This window comes from Anabrus simplex, chromosome 10 (assembly GCF_040414725.1).
Source record: "Anabrus simplex isolate iqAnaSimp1 chromosome 10, ASM4041472v1, whole genome shotgun sequence".
Classification (NCBI taxonomy): domain Eukaryota; kingdom Metazoa; phylum Arthropoda; class Insecta; order Orthoptera; family Tettigoniidae; genus Anabrus; species Anabrus simplex.
Window position 1 is genome coordinate 117,052,317 of NC_090274.1, and position 17,205 is coordinate 117,069,521.

The window sequence follows — 17,205 nt, forward strand, 5'->3', positions numbered from 1 at the left end:
TTTATAAGTGCACTGGACTGGCTTATTCATCTAGATTAATGAATATAACCGGGTTCTCTGCATGTCCTCTTGGAAACAAATTGCAGTCTCTGTTAACCAGGGCACAATTTCTCACTTGTTATTATTTGAGAGTCGTCAGTCCAAAGACTGGTTTGATGCAACTTTTCATGTGCCCCTATCGTGTGCTGTCCTTTTCATCTCTTGATAACTACTACATCATACATCTGCTCTGATCTGCTTGTCATATTCATATCTTGGTCTACCCCTACTGTTCTTACTGACTACACTTCCCTCAAAAACCAACTGACTAAGTCCTGGATGTCTTATGATACGTCCTATCATTCTATCTCTTCTTTTCAAATTTAGCCAAATTGATCTCTTACCAGTTTAATTCCATATCTCTTCATTCGTGATTCGATCTACCCAGCTCACCTTCAGCATTCATCTTTAACACTATGTTTCAGGAACTTCTACCCTCTTTTCTTTCTGAGCTAGTTATTGTCGATGTTTTTCTTCCATACAACACCATGCTCCAGAAAAATGTGTTTGAAAGGTGCAAATTTGTTTTCTGGAGAAAGTCCTTCCTTGCATGTGCTAGACTGCAGTCTGCATTTTATGTCCTCATCATTTCTGCTGTCGTTAGTTTATTTACTACCCAAGTAACAATATTCATCTCCTACCTTTAGAAGTTCATTTCCTAATCTAATTATTCCTGCGTCAGCTGACTTCGTTCTACCGCACTTCATTACTTTCGTTTCGGATTCATTTATTTTGGTCTTGTACTCCTTCCCCAAGACTCTGTCTGTATCATTCAGCAATTTCTCCAGATCTTCTGCAGACTGAGATAAAATAACATTATCATGAGAAAATTACAGAGATTTGATTTCCTCTCCTTTGATTGCGATATCCTTTCCAAATTGCTCTTTGATTTTCTTTACTGCCTCTTTCTTATATATGAATGTTGTGAAGGAGGGGGGACATCCAGTCCTGCCTCACTCCCTTATGGAATACTGCTGCTTTCTCAAAGTCTTTGATTCTTATCACAGCAGACTGTTTTTTTGCAGATTGTAAATTATTCTTCTTTCTCGGTATCTGATAATGAATGCCTTTTGTTGTTCTACTGACACTATGTATGTGAGCTTGTCCTTCTTAATTCAACCCTATAAGATCAGACGTAAACTCAGGATTGCTTCATGTGTTCTTACATTCCTTCTGTAGCCAAATTGTATGTTCTCCAACTCAGTGTTAAATTGTCTTTCCATACTAAACTAATGGTGCGACAGTTTTCACACTTGTCAGCACCGGCCTTCATTTGAATAGATATAACATTATTCAACCAAAAATTGTATGCCAATTCTCCTTTTCCATGTATCTTGCACAAAAAATGGAATAACCTCACCATTCTGGTTTCTCTTACGACAGTCAGTTATTTTGAGAGTATGTCGTCAATTCCTGGTGCCTTGTTTATACTTATGTCTTTCAAAACTTCTCGAATTCTGACCTCAAAATTGGGACTCCCATTTCATCAGCATCAACAACCTTGTTATATTTCCAGAACCCTATCATCTACTTCTTTACCTTGATACTGGTGTTGGATATGTTTTTGCGATATTTCTGCTTTGTCTTTTTTGCTAGAAGTTTTTTCCATCTGAGCTCTTGTTGAGGGGATTTTCTTGGGTACAGTGAGAAAGAAGCACATACGAAATGAGCCTAGTCATTGGACTGCAGTTTCATAGGATTATCAGCAAACTGTTAATTATGTTCCTCCATATCCAATCCATCGGCACTGTTGTATCTCCCATCACTACTCTTTCTTACCTAGTTTTGCTTTCTCCAAAGGCTTCCTTGATTTTCCTGCATGCTGTTTGTACCTTTCCTAGGATCATAAAACCTTGAGCATCCATGCACTTCTCTTTCAGCCATTCTTCCAAAGATGGCTGTGGTTTCTCACATTTAAACCAGGCAAATTCTGAAACTATACTTTAATTAACCCATTGGAACCTGACTAATATTCTAACCTTGCAGGGACAGAAAACTATTTATTTTTGAAAATTATGTTTTAATTTTGTATATTGAGGATTCGCCAAAAGTGGCATTTTTTCAAATCTATATACATCACAGGTCAATGCCTAACTGTTCATCAACTGTTTCTCAGTCTTCAGTAGTGAATCATCATGTGATATTTTTTGGAGCAGCTGTCCAGATGAAGTGGAATTCCACGTTTTTCATATAGCCACCTCACTTCAGATGTTATTTTATGACCCTTGACAACTTTGCAGGGCCTAGAAGTATGTTTCTTCCTTTCTGTTGGAGGAATAGGCACTGGAAATTGTCCCCATACATTTGCCTGAAGCCTCAGGTGGCTGTGTTGACTGGGCATTCTACCTTTTGTTGTTCTGGGCAGGAGAGCAACACTCTGCAACAATCGCTTGGCAAATGCTGTGAAAAATCTGTATAATGCAGCCACCTGCCAGTAACCTTCATGAACACAATGTATGAATTGAAGATAGCCATATCCAATAGATACAGCATTATCTTTTTAAAACCTTTGATAGTCCATTGCGTTGTGAGGAAACATGTAAGGACTTGGTCTTGACGATATACTGCATTCATTTTCCACTTGTATCTTGCAATACCCTTGGGGTTTTTCACTACCTCCTCTCCTCCACCTCATTTTCTTTGAATTTTACATCAAAGTCAAAGTCCTTATCAACAGTTGAAAGCAAATGCACATCCTTTCTGTCTTTCCATTTTATGGTGAGAATATTGTTAGCATTGATTATTTTCACCATGTTGATTAATCCTGTCCGTATTGACTTATATTCAAATTTCTATAGAACACTTTCCCACCTTGTCAATACTTTACACATTTTATTATACTTAATTACCATGCATGTCTCGAGAGCTAACTACTCTGTTCTTCAGCAGTGCCAAAACTTCAGTTATCTTTGGAATTGGTACATTGGTACAAATATACTAATAAACAGGACAGTTAGGCTATATATAAATCTTGAAATTTTTGAAATATTTCTTTGTGTTTCTACTTGACTTATGGTACTTACTATGCCATTCATTACAGACTTTATAATAGTAATTTTCCAATCATAAATGCATAATTCTATTAAATTTGTCACTATATGCTGAAATTTTAATTCTGCTCTGCTCTTGGAACTTAATCCTTAATTACATCTAAAAAAGAATAAAATGTTTCTTTGTGTCAAAATTTACATTTTCATTGTCATTTAATAAAACATTTGAAATAGAATAATTTTCGATTCATAAATAAATAAATAAATAACACCTATTAAGTTAGTCGCTATGTTGAACGTAATGTATTTTCTGCTCTCTTCTTGAGAGGAAAGGAGAAATTTTCAAGAAGAGAGCAGAAAATATTAGAAAAACAGCTCGTATCAGACAAAAATCTCAACACACTTAAGGCTAATGTGACGAAAAACCAGTACAAAAAGGGAAAGGGAAAATCATAACCATTTCAATACCTTGATTGAGAAATTTCACCCTCCCATTATAAATTTGTCAAAAACAGTACTAACAGAACAGGAAAATACGATACTAGAAAAAGGTCTGAAACACAATTGGCGAACACGAATATAATCAATGCCACTGCCAAAATGATTGAGTCGGAAGTAGCTGTTAATAAGATGCATCCCGGAAATACAAGATGAGGTCAGGTTCGATATTAGGAGAAAACTGAACAAAATCCATGTATCAAAAAGAACATTACCTACTAGTAACAATAGAAACCAAGAACATTTTTTAGAACGGCAACAGGTAATAAACCTCAAAAAGAAAAATTAAAGTTCCTCATTATCTCTAGGGCACATAAAGGGAACATGACAGTAATAATGGAAAAACAGATTATGCCGAAAAACCAAAGTATTTTTCAAGAAGAGATCTTTTCCTATGACTAAACAAGATCCGACCCAACAGATACAATGTCTCCTAAAATCAACCCTAAAAATACATCGTTTTTTTAGAGAACAAGAGAAGACAAAACTAATAACTATGAACCCCGGACTGCCAGTAATGAAAGCTTTACCTAAGATCCATAAGGCTGGCGTCCCCATACGCCCCATCATCAATCATAGGCCAAGCGCATTGTATAAATTAACACACTTTATCCAGAAATTTCTAAGAAAGAATTATAATTTTCTGTTGAAAATATGTGTGAAAAATACAGTTGAGTTAATTAAAAAACTAGGTAGCTTTGAAATACAGCCTTTCCACTTGTTGCATTCTTTCAACATAACAAATATATATCCGAGTATCAATACTAAGAAACTTTTTCCTATTATCCAGTATAATTAAAATAAGTATAGTAACCTCAGTAAATTCGAGATCCAAGATTTCATGGTAATTTTGAAACTAGTAGTTAAAATAATTTCATCTTTTTTAATATTTGCATATATCTGCAGGACGGTTTGACTATGAGTCACCGGTCTCAGGGATATTAGCAGAAATATACATTGACCATTTAGAGCATATGGCAATAAATAACAATAGTGACTTTGCGAACATAAAATTTTGGGCCAGGTTTGTAGATGACACTCACGTTATCCTTGACGAAAGAATTACTGATGCAGGCTCCACCATTAGCAATTTAAACAATATTGATCCGCAGATAAAGTTCACTCTGGAATCTGAGTCAAATGGAAGCATACATTTTCTAGATCTCACGTTAAATAGACTTCCTTCTTCGATAGAATGCAATATTTGCATGAAACTGACACAGACAGATACTACCATCAAGAAAGGTTTTTTCCATCCCAAAGCACACAAATGTGCCACCTACAGCAGTATGGTAGACCGGGCATTAAGTATACCTCTAAATTAAGAAAATTTAAGTAATGAATTAAATATAATTTGCGCATAGAGCGCATTGTCAATAAACGCAGATATTGCTTAAATTGAACTTTAGATACAGAGAAAACTTAACCTGATCATTATTCAACCTTTACTTTCAATGAAGATATTTACAGCATAAAAAATATCTTAAAGAAACACAATACTAAAATCACATATCGAACTGATAATAGAAATACGGACATCATATATAATACCAGCTCAATTAATAAAACTGACATTTATAAAAAAAAAAAAGGTGTCTGCAGATCCCAATATAAAAGCTGTGAGTCCTCGTATATCGGACAGACCGGGAGGAGCTTCAAAATCAGATACATGGAGCATGTAAATGCCATAAAACATAATAGATACTCGGCAGTCAGACAACACATTCAAGATTTCAAGCATAGCTTCAGTAACATGAAACAGGATTTATAGGTTCTTATGAATGTGAGCAAAGGCCCTGTTCTCAACGTCACATAGGAAGGCTTGATTCACTTGGATCAGTTCTTTAACTCCATTTCGAACCTGAACAAAATCTCAGGAAAAAACTAACATTCTCTTTGATTTTTCAATTAAAGTCTTTAGATGTGTCGATCTTCCCAATAGGTGGTCAATTTTTAGCGCGATAAACAATGCCCTATCACGTAACAAACTCCTATCAGACCGTTCACAGGACCTGCCTTAAACCCCTCCTCCTATCGTCCCCCAACCCGCTCCTCACCCTACTCCTCTCCCCACCAGGTATAACCTACACTACACTCCACCCGTCAGTATTAGTTCGTACCTTCTCATAAACTGTAGCTGCCCAACACGCTGTCCAAGGTGAGCCATATATACTGTATATTACACACACGCTTTTCCAGCCCCATTATATTTTAATACTTATAATTCCTTTGTTTTGATTTCGCTACAGGCTGATTCAAATCCTTCCGATTGAACTGGGAAATTTTAGTTGACCTGTATTACATCGGAAGAGAAGACGGTAGGACAACCAATTACCATTAACCATTTCTTACTTTATAATTTTATTAATACATCATTGTATAATTTTAAGGACCAAAACAAATCTTTCGAGGCAACGAGTGTAATGAGATATACTAACGCATATTTCTACAAGTTCTTTTCATGAACAAGGTGTTATCAACTAACATTACGTTTTCACTTTGACAACATTTGAATAACAATTGTCTTAATTGACGGACAAATTATCGGCAAAGATTCAAAGGCAACAGTAAATATGATATGTGATGATTTGAGTATTAGCAAATAAACAGATCGACAAAAACAGTTTATCAAGTGATTGCTATAAGTGTTTTACTATTTTATTCAGCACACATTAAAATAAGCGTTTCAAGAGACTTTTATACGTCGATAACATGTCAGAACTCTGTAATCTTTTATTCTTAAAAAACTATGTATGTATTTATATATCATAACATCAAATTTAATTATCATGTCCTTCCTCAATTGTGTGATTAATGTATTTTATGGCTAATGGTGACATTTAAATGTCGAAACAGGTGCCATTATTAAATAAATATTGTAAATAATATCTTATTCAACTGGTAATTTGTATTGAAGAGGTTGAACCTTAAAAAAATAGACTCTGTGATATGCACCTGCCGTCCTTACGTGTTCACTCTATAAGGGAAAGGAGTGTTCCCAGTTTTGACTAGCGGCATAACCGCAATGTAAACATAGCCAGTGCCCACGCCCCATATTCCCTCAGTCGTGTTTCCCCTGTTATAATGTGCGGAGTGTAGTCATGTGGTGAACGTGACAACATAATGGCACAATGATGCAATTTTTTTGGACCCCGTTTGGCAGGCTAGAATACTCGGTCACCTGGAAGCAGGCCAGACATGGACCGAAGTCACCGTATCCTTGAATATGCCAAAATGTGTCATTTCCAGGCTTTGGAGACAATTTCGTGACACAGGAGATGTTAGTCGTAGGCCAGTACCAGGCCGACCAAGCGTAACCAACCCACAGCAGGACCAATATCGGGCCTTAATCGCCTGACAAAATCGGAATGCGTCTGCAAGGCAATTGCGGCCGGAGATTTCAGCTGTGTCAGGGGTTGCCGTTTCCCGGCAATCTGTGTACCGGGGGCTCAAAACAGCAGGGTTGTTTTCCCGATTCCCAGCAGTGTACGTCCTGCTCACTCCAGCACAGAGACGGGCCCGTTTACTGTTGAGCCGTCAACATCGAAACTGGACTATGATTGAATGGAGGCAAGTGCTCTTCACAGATGAATCCCACTTAAGTTTGCAGAACGATTCCCGTCGCACATTAATCTGGAAAGAACCGGGTAGGCGATACAACCACAGGAACATCGTGGAACAGGTCTTGTATGGTGGTGGTGGCGTCATGGTGGGGGGCGGCATCATGTTGAATGGCCACATGGACCTGCAGATCTTCATGGGTGGTCCAGGGAACACTGTTAACGCTCGAAGAGACAAGGATGACGTAGTGAGACCACATGTTTAACTCTTCAGGAGTGCGGTTGGTCCAGACTTCCTTTAATGGACGATAATGCTCGACCGCACCGGGTTGCTCTGGTGGATGAATTTCTGGCTGGGGAAGACATTCATCACATGGACTGGCCAGCAAGGTCTGCAGATCTGAAACCTATAGTACATGGGTGGGGTTGCATTGGGGAGGCGAATTGCATCCTATCAGCCTCCGCTAAGGACCCTCCAAAACCTTCTCATTGCCCTTTCGGAGGAATGGAATCAACTTCCACAAGAGCTCTTGGACCATCTGATAGAGAGCAAGCCACGTCTCTGCGTAGCATGTGTGGCCGTTAGGGGTAACCATACACCCGATTAACAGCATATTTTTTTGTGGAAGACATTGCTAAGTTTTGTTAGTTGTTGGCAAATGTGCACCTTCCCTATCAGAACCTTTCTGAAACTGTTTTTTTGGACAAGTTGTGTGACATGGTGTCTGATTCAGCTTCCGTTTGTTCAGCAATCTGTCTGACATTCCTATCAGGCGGGTATAGCCTCATTTAATGATTATGCTTAAATTTTGGACACTGGTGTAGAAGTTACACTGAACTTCAAGGGGTAATCTACATGCGGCTCAAGACTTATCACATGCTAGTAACTAAAACTACAAACATTTATAGCTTTGTACAGAACAGTTCCGTTGACCCTACTCTCGACAGCCCTGAAGATGGTTTCCCGTGGTTTCCCATTTTCACACCAGGCAAATGCTGGGGCTGTACCTTAATTAAGGCCACGGTCGCTTCCTTCCCACTCCTAGACCTTTCCTGTCCCATCGTCGCCATAAGACCTATCTGTGTCGGTGCGACGTAAAGCAAGTTGCAAAAAAAGGAACAGTTCCGTATGACGATGTTCGGTCCAATTTGGCGGCATAAGAAACATACAAATATTTGTATTGAATAAGTGGACACAATATTTTTAATCTTGAAAGAGTTTACTTATTGTATCTTCAATACGGAACAAAATGAGATTAGTTACTTGTAATAAGAAACAGTTCCGTAATTCGGCGCCAATGAGTTAATGCCAAGGTTGCTTCCTTCCCACTCCTAGCCCTTTCCTATTCCATCATTACCATAAAAACTATCTGTGCCGCAGCACTATGAAGCAAGTTTGAAAATAGAAACTTATTGGGTTGGAACTTTAATAGTAGCAAATATTCAATTACAACTCATACAAAAGATGTGAATGTTATACCATGATTTACTGTCCTTCACAGTAGTCACCAGCATTGTGTACATCTTATTACCAATGATGTGGACATCATAGGATATCTATCGGAGCACCTGTTATGTTGATAGTTCGAATGGAACAGTTTACTGCCTGACCAATCTCTGAAACAGTTCTGGACCAAAGGCCCCGAAGTGGTTCCTTCATCTTGTGAATGAAGTCAGAGTCACAACGGTTTAAATCTGTGGACTATAGTATATGGTACAGCAATTCCCAGCCCCATCGACCTAACAAATCAGCCACGTTTGCACTGTATGCAGCCGTGCGTTGTCGTGGAAAATAATGGGTAATATGCATTGACGGTATGTTGTGGGGGAACATAGTGCATTAGGATAAAACCATCACAGCCATCTGTATATATAAAATAAGAGTTTTGTCTGTATATTGCTGAGAATTTGAAAAGAATGGAATTTCTATATCAGTCATGTCCACAGTAACTGGAAAATGCACTTTTTACTTTTCCATAATTTCTGTCTGTCTGTCTGTCTGTCTGTCTGTCTGTCTGTCTGTCTGTATGTATGTATGTACACGCATCACTAGAAAACGGCCACAGAGAATTTAATGAAGATCGGTATGCAAAGTCGGGGAATAAGTCGCTACAATCTAGGCCATAAATAATTTTATTCGCCCTGATAGAAATGGTAGTTTAGGGGAAGGCCTTAAATTTAATTTTCAAGTATTTATGTTTTTAGTAGTCCTATCTTCATAAAAATTGGTATGCATAGTCGAAGAATACGTCGCAACGATATAGCGTATGAATAATTTTATTCACGCTGAGTGAAATGGTAGTTTAGGGGAAGGCCTAACATTTAATTTTCAACTATTTACGTTATTAGTGGTACTATTTCATTGAAAACTGGTATGCAAAATCGGAGAATTAGCCACTACAATTTAAGTAATAAGTAATTTTATTTACTCTGAGTAAAATGGTAGTTTAGAGGAAGGCCTAAATGTAATTCTCAAATATTTATATTATTAGTTGTCGTATCGATAAATACTACATAACCAAAGTTATAGAGAATTAAATTTCCGACCATTCATGTCATACATTTTTTTTTTTTTTGCTAGTTGCTTTACGTCGCACCGACACAGATAGGTCTTATGGCAACGATGGGACAGGGAAGGGCTAGGAGTGGGAAGGAAGTGGCCGTGGCCTTAATTAATGTACAGCCCCAGCATTTGCCTTGTGTGAAAATGGGAAACCACGGAAAACCATTTTCAGGGCTGCCGACAGTGGGGTTCGAACCTACTATCTCCCGAATACTGGATACTGGCCGCACTTAAGCGACTGCAGCTATCGAGCTCGGTATATATACATTTTTACCGTACCGGCAATGATAACAAGGATATTCATGAATTGGTACTTTGTTGCTAAGTCCATATCAACGCCGAGCCATGAGAAAATGGGTTGACAGATTTTAATGAAAATCAGTTTATAGAGTCGGGTAATAAGAAACTACAGTCTAAGCTCTAAACAAATTTTATTCATCCTGAATGAAATTGTAGTTTAGGAGAAGGTGCGTAAAGTGTAATTTTTAAATACCAATGTTATTGGTCCTATCGAAAAGTACTATATAAAAAGGTTATAGAGAATAAAATTTCCGATCATTTATCTTTTATCCAGTTTTACCGTATCGACTATGATAAAAGTGGTATTTCAGAGTCGGAAGAAAACGAAATGTGAAGGCGTATAATATCGAAAGTGCATAACATTGATCATTAATAACATTACATTGACTATTGTTTATTGTGATGTTCATTGTCTCTTATGCTGCCTCTCAACTCCGAGTATAACAGCCTGATTAAATATTGGCGGGAAATAGGCGGGGAGTTAGAAAACTTTCATTTTTAGCATGCCAATCCTCAGGTCCATACATTTTCTGATACACACTGGATCATCATAGTATTTAAGCTATTCGATCCCTACTCCGACGCGCTGTTTCTTTGAGCAGTGTGCATACTTAAGGCAGAGCCTCACTTACGTTAGTAGTAGTAGTATGACTTGGTCTAGAATAACACTTTAGGCATTTTCCGAATTATAGCACCACAATATTCACTAAATAACTCAAAATTCAACTCTGAAAAGAGCTGTTTCTTAAGAAAAACTTCTTTCCCTAACTTTTATTAAATTCTACATTCAATTTATTCCCACCTAGCAGTGAAGAGGGGCTTTCTCTTCTGGCCTGGAGGAAAAATTTTCCTTAGTCAGATAGATTTTTCCGCCACCAGTGTAGTGAATTGATATTTTCCGACTTATCGGGTACTCCTAGGGAGTAGAATAGTAATTGGGCATAGTTTTTGCCTTGGGAGTCTCCACTATTCGAACCTCTCCCCGCCTAAGAAAGCCGAAGAGTGTTCACAGATCTAGACTATAAAGCATTTAATTCACCCTGAGTGAAATGGTAGTTTAGTGGAAGGCCTAAAATGTAATTCTCAAATATTTAATTATTAGTGATCGTATCGATAAATACTACCGAGCTCGATAGTTGCAGTCGCTTAAGTGCGGCCAGTATCCAGTGTTCGGGAGATAGTAGGTTCAAACCCAACTGTCGGCAGCCCAGAAAATGGTTTTCCGTGGTTTCCCATTTTCACACCAGGCAAATGCTGGGGCTGTACCTTAATTAAGGCCACGGCCGCTTCCTTTCCACTCTTAGCCCTTCCCTGTCCCATCATCGCCATAAGACCTATCTGTGTCGGTGCGACGTAAAGCAACTAGCAAAAAAAATAAAATAAGATAAATGCTACGTAACCAAAGTTATATAGAATTAAATTTCCAACCATTTATGTCTTATACATTTTTACCATACCGGCTATGGTAACACAGATATTCATGAATATGTATTTTTGTTGCGAAGTCCATATCAACGCCGAGTCAAGGGAAAATGGGTTAACATAGTTTAATGTAAATCGGTATATAGAGTCAGGGAATAAGAAACTACAGTCTAAGCTATAAAGAATTTTATTCACCCTAGATGAAACTGTAGTTTAGGGGGAGGCGCTTAAAATGTAATTGTTAAATACCTATGTTATTGGTTCTATCGAAAAGTACTACATAACAAAGGTTATAGAGAATACAATTTCCTATCATTTATGTTTTAGTTAGTTTTAACGTACTGACTATGATAAGAGTGGTATTTCAGAATCGAAAGAAAACTAAATGTGAAGGGCTCCAATATCGAAAGTTCATAACATTGATCAACAATAACTTTACATTGACCATTGTTTGTTGTGATGTTCTTTGTCTCTTATGCGGCCTCTCAACTCCGATAGATGGGATTACTGCTGCGTAGCGAGTATAGTAGCCTGACTGAATATTGGCGGGAAATAGCCAGGGAGTTAGAAAACTTTCTTCTTTAGCATGCTGTTCCTTTGGTTCATACATTTTCTGATACAGCTGGTAGGTAGCATACTGATTCATCATAGTATTCCAGCTGTTCGATCCCTACTCTGACGCGCTGTTTTGAATGAGCAGTGGGCATAGCTTCTTAAGGCAGAGGCTCACTTAGTAGAGAAGTAGTAGTAGTAGTAGTAGTAGTAGTAGTATGCACTGGTCTTGAATAACAATCCATATATATAAAATAAGAGTTTTGTCTGTACATTGCTCAGAATTCGAAAAGAATGTTATTTCTGTATCGGTCATGTCCACAGTAACCAGAAAATGCACTTTTTACTTTTCCGTAATTTCTGTCTGTCTCTCTGTCTGTATGTATGTATGTACACGCATCACTAGAATACGGCTAAAGAGAATTTAATGAAAATCGGTGTACAAAGTCGGGGAATAAGTCGCAACAATCTAGGCCATAAATAATTTTATTCAGGCTGATGGAAATGGTAGTTTAGGGGAAGGCCTAAATTTTAATTTTCAAATATTCATGTTATTAGTGGTCCTATCTAAATAAAAATTGGTGTGCAATGTCGGGAAATAAGTCGCTACAATCTAGGATACAAATAATTTTATTACCGGGCGAGTTGGCCGTGCGCGTAGAGGCGCGCGGCTGTGAGCTTGCATCCGGGAGATAGTAGGTTCGAATCCCACTATCGGCAGCCCTGAAGATGGTTTTCCGTGGTTTCCCATTTTCACACCAGGCAAATGCTGGGCTGTACCTTAATTAAGGCCGCAGCTGCTTCCTTCCAACTCCTAGGCCTTTCCTATCCCATCGTCGCCATGAGACCTATCTCTGTCGGTGCCCGTAGCAAAAGAAATAATTTTATTCACGCTGAGTGAAATGGTAGTTTAGGGGAAGGCCTAAAATTTAATTCTCAAATATTTGTTATTAGTGGCCGTATGTTAATGCAAAACGGTAGCCAAAGTCAGGGAATAAGTCGCCACAATCGAGCCTATAAATTCACGCTAAATATAATGGTACTTTAGGGGAGGCTTAAAATTTAATTCTCAAATATCTATGTTATTAGTGGCCTTTTCTTAATGAAAATCGGCATGAGAAGTCACGAAATAAGTCGCTATAATCTAGGCCATAAATAATTTTATTCACGCTGAGTGAAATGGTAGTTTAGGGGAAGGACTAAAATTTAATTCTCAAATATGTATTAGTGGTCGTATCGATGAAAGTTATATAGTATTAAATTTCCGATCATGTATGTCTTATAAATTTTTACCGTACCGGCTATGATCACAGAGATATTCATGAATTTGGATGTTTGTTACTAAGTCCATATCAGCGCCGAGTCACGAGAAAATGAGTAAACAGATTTGAATGAAAATCGTTATGTAAAGTCAGAGAATAAGGAACTACAGTCTACGCTATAAATAATTTTATAAGACGTATTGAAGAGTCGAATGAAAACTAAATGTGAAGGCCTACAATATAGAAAACTCATAAAATTGATCAACAATAACATTACATTGACCATTGTTTGTTGTGATATGCTTTATGTCTTCTGTTGCCACTCATCTCTGAGAAAGACTACTGCTGCGTACCGAGTATTTTTAAAAAAATTTGCTTTACGTCGCACCGACACAAATAGGTCTTATGGCGACTATGGGATAGGAAAGTTTCAGGAGTGTGAAGGTACAGCCCCAGAATTTTCCTGGTGTGAAAATGGGAAACCATGGAATACCATCTTCAGGGCTGCCGATAGTGGGGTTCGAATCCTCTATCTCCCGGATGCAAGCTCACAGCTGTGTGCCCGTAACCACATGGCCAACTCACCTGGTCGTACCGAGTGTAACAGCCTGCCTGAATATTGGTGGAAGTAGCTGGGGAGTTACATAACTTTCTCCTTTAGCATGCCATTCCTTAGGTTCAGAAATGTTCTGATACTACTGGTACGTAACACATTGGTTCATCATAGTATTCGAGCTATTCATTTTGTACTCTGAGGTACTGATTGGAATGAGCAGTGTGCATATTTAACGCAATAAGGGCAGAGGAGTGTTCACGGCTGTCTATGGGCTGGTCATTCCGTATCTAGAACTTTGGGCTGTTGGATCGGAATCATAGTACTGTTCGTTAAAAGTGAGAAAATGTGCGGATTTTCATTTGATCGAGTATTTTATATGATAACATTGCTTTTAATTGCTACATTCTTACTGACGTTTTTGTTATGACCTATGTTGACTACAGTTAGGAAAACCACAAAGTTAGCCTTTATGAGAATCCCGTGGCGAAGCACATGTATATCAGCTAGTACATGAATATAACAGTAACTTTCACATGGCTGCGGTTCTCACGAACTCTCAAAATTTGAGATTTTCCATAATGATGCCATTATTTTGATTAGCATTTCAGCTGTGGCTCATACAGTTTAGCCCATGTCTCATCCAGCGTAACGATATTGCATAAGAACGCCTCTTCTTTGTACTTACAGTACTCCAAATGGTTACGAGCAGCATTGTATCGTAATCATTTCTGCATTTCCATTGAATCATGATGAACCCATTTTGATGAAAGTTTTCTCATGCCCAGGTGTTCCTTCTAATATGAAGCACAGTCGTATTCGCTAAACTCGTGTCTCGGGCCAGCTCACATATCACATGACATCAACTAGTGTCCATTAACACGGCAAGAACATGCACTTCTCCTTCACTGACACTAGGATGACCTGGCCCACACACGTCTGCCACTTATTGGCGTCCCTCGTTAAAGGCTTTTACCCACCGTGCACTGTCCTGTAATGCTATGCAGTTTCGCTAAAAGCTTCTTGAAGACCTTGAGGACACTCTCGTTCTCTACGACCTCTGGCAGAATCAATCTTGATCCATTTCCATTGTTCCTCTTTCAAAAACATCGTGACAACACTGACTTAGATTGCCAGCTAACCCGAGGCTGTATTCATTATGCCAGTTTGCATGCGTGTAACGTGAGAAGGTATGCTCTGAGGTAAGGTAGGTATACAACTAACGTGTGCTGTCAGTGATATTATTAGGTTCCATTGCATGGCGTCTCATCATCAGTCTTGTCACTCTTAAAGTTCCAACCATCTTATCTCCCGTACTTCGCCTTCATTTTCTAGAGCTAAATAAGCATAATTTCTGTTTTCATCCACCCGTGGCCTACTTAACCTTCATATGACCAGTCCATTGGAAATATTTTATAGATATATCTGGAGAAACGCCTGTTTCAAGCATGTTTCTTCTCATGAAGTTAATATAGATTGTTGTTTAAAGCTTTGTTTTGAACAAATGGGGTTGCCTATCAAGTATAAAATTTTACATTAAAGTCAATATAATTCTATATGTGCTTCATGGCATATGCATAGATGCAGCCGATCCTGAAGAGACTCATCTGTGAAGAATTGAGCCTTGAGATTTTCCAGGGATCTATTATCCATGTGCTTTGGATCTTTGATTTTTTTGCAGCTACACAGAAAAATGGGATGTTCTTCTCTTTTGCTGGTTGTTTGTTTGAAAACATACAACATTAGTTATGATCCTTCAACTGTTGTTAGTAAGGTTTAGATTGATGAATTCATTTGAATATTGCTCTATTTATGAAATAATCAATGACGTTTAACTAAATTGAATCCTTTCACCTTTGTTAGAACAGTGGATGGTTCAGTTGTGAGGAAGAAAATTGTCAGGTATCTCTCTTTCAAAAAACCCGAGAGATAACATTAATCTAATATTGCATACAAAGTCAAGTGTAGACTACTTCAGAAGAATTATAATTTTGAAAAGTTTAGGCTGTTCTGGTCATGTCTAGGAATCATACTAGGTAGTTTTAAACTCTCTGAACAGAGTCCTTTAAGTCCAAGCCAAAACTTGTGGCTCTACAGCCCTGATGAGCGTTACCCTGTCGTGCGACCCCTGCTCAGCCTGCGGGCCTGCAGTTTATAAGTCGGTGTGTGGTGAGCAAAACAAATTCTCATGGCCATTATTCTTGGCTTTATAGACTAAGGATTCTACCTCTCTATCAGTTAACAACTTCTTTGTTCTCATATAGCCTGACTGGACCAGCAACTAACCATCAGATTCCTGTGAAAATCTCTGACTTGCCGAGCACTGTCCTTTAAAATCTGAATATAAATTTTGTAAGTCTAAATTACTGAAGCCTTCAGATTGTCTAGAGTCAATGAAATGTCCAACAACTGACTATTTGTTGTACGAACTTGAACGTGGTTAAGATCCAATGCATGTCTCTCTGACAATCAGAGTCATCTGTGGGAACATGAGAAACAAATAAGTGACCAGTCATCTAAGAACACATAATAGGATGAACATGATGGCAGGAAGTTGTAGGAAGAGAAGAAAAATTTGCAGAGGTTATTGTTGTCCTTCAAGTTCTTTTTTTTCTCCCTCTTCCAGTGCTGTCCTCTTTGTCTTATTATCAGTTCCTTTTCTTGTTCCTGTTCTTCTATGATTTTGACTTGACAGTTGTCATTGGGAGAATAAATTGATATTTTTATTGTGCAACTATACGGTTTATTTTTTCAGCTATGCCAAGTCTATTTATAAACTTTACTCTAGTTGTCTCTTTACTGTACATTTTTACTTTGTTTTGCATATTTGTTCCTTACAGCCTTCCAGCGATATTAAGAATGAAATAACTGTAGATGAACACACAGTAAATCAGTTGGTCGCTTGTGTCAAAGAAGAAGACAAGTAAGTACTGATTGGCTTAATTACATTTTACACCCCTAACCCTTGACATTATGGAATTTGCTATTTATATGTTGAGTAGCTCCCTCTGCTAACAGAAGGTGGTGTGAAGTCCTCCATTTCCCAATATCTTGGGTTCAAGGCAAGCACAGGTCTATCCAGATCATTCTCGAATTCTGTCTCCTGCACTTCACTCATGGTTCGAACTTGTTGGTTTGATCATGGCTCGGGAGAAAATTCCGCAAAATTAAAGTAAGTCAGCCTGTAGTATCTAGTGATCTTCAGGCTGCCTAGTTGGCACCACTCGGTATCTGAGCCAGTACAATGATTATTAATATTACCATCCCAGTTCTTTTCTCCATATTGTAATAGGTGTACTTGGGGTGTCTGGTTGATCATGACTTTGCTGTTGGCCGTTCTTGCAACATGACCAGTCCAGAGAATCAACCTGCTGTATATTCTGCCCTTGATTCTGCCTCCTTTCACACCTCTGTACATCTTTATGATTCTCCTTTCAAAACCCCTATTTCTTTCAGTAGTGACACT

General features: G+C 38.3%; 1 protein-coding gene across 2 annotated transcripts in view; it reads left to right on the forward strand.

Moving 5' to 3' along the window:
* Positions 1-17,205, forward strand: part of LOC137502393 (gastrula zinc finger protein XlCGF7.1-like) — a 65,861-nt gene that overhangs the window by 33,307 nt on the left and 15,349 nt on the right. For both annotated transcript variants that reach the window (XM_068229454.1, XM_068229453.1), the window contains exon 4: positions 16,580-16,662. In XM_068229454.1, coding sequence (XP_068085555.1) covers positions 16,580-16,662 — 83 coding nt within the window. The remainder of the gene's footprint in view (positions 1-16,579; positions 16,663-17,205) is intronic.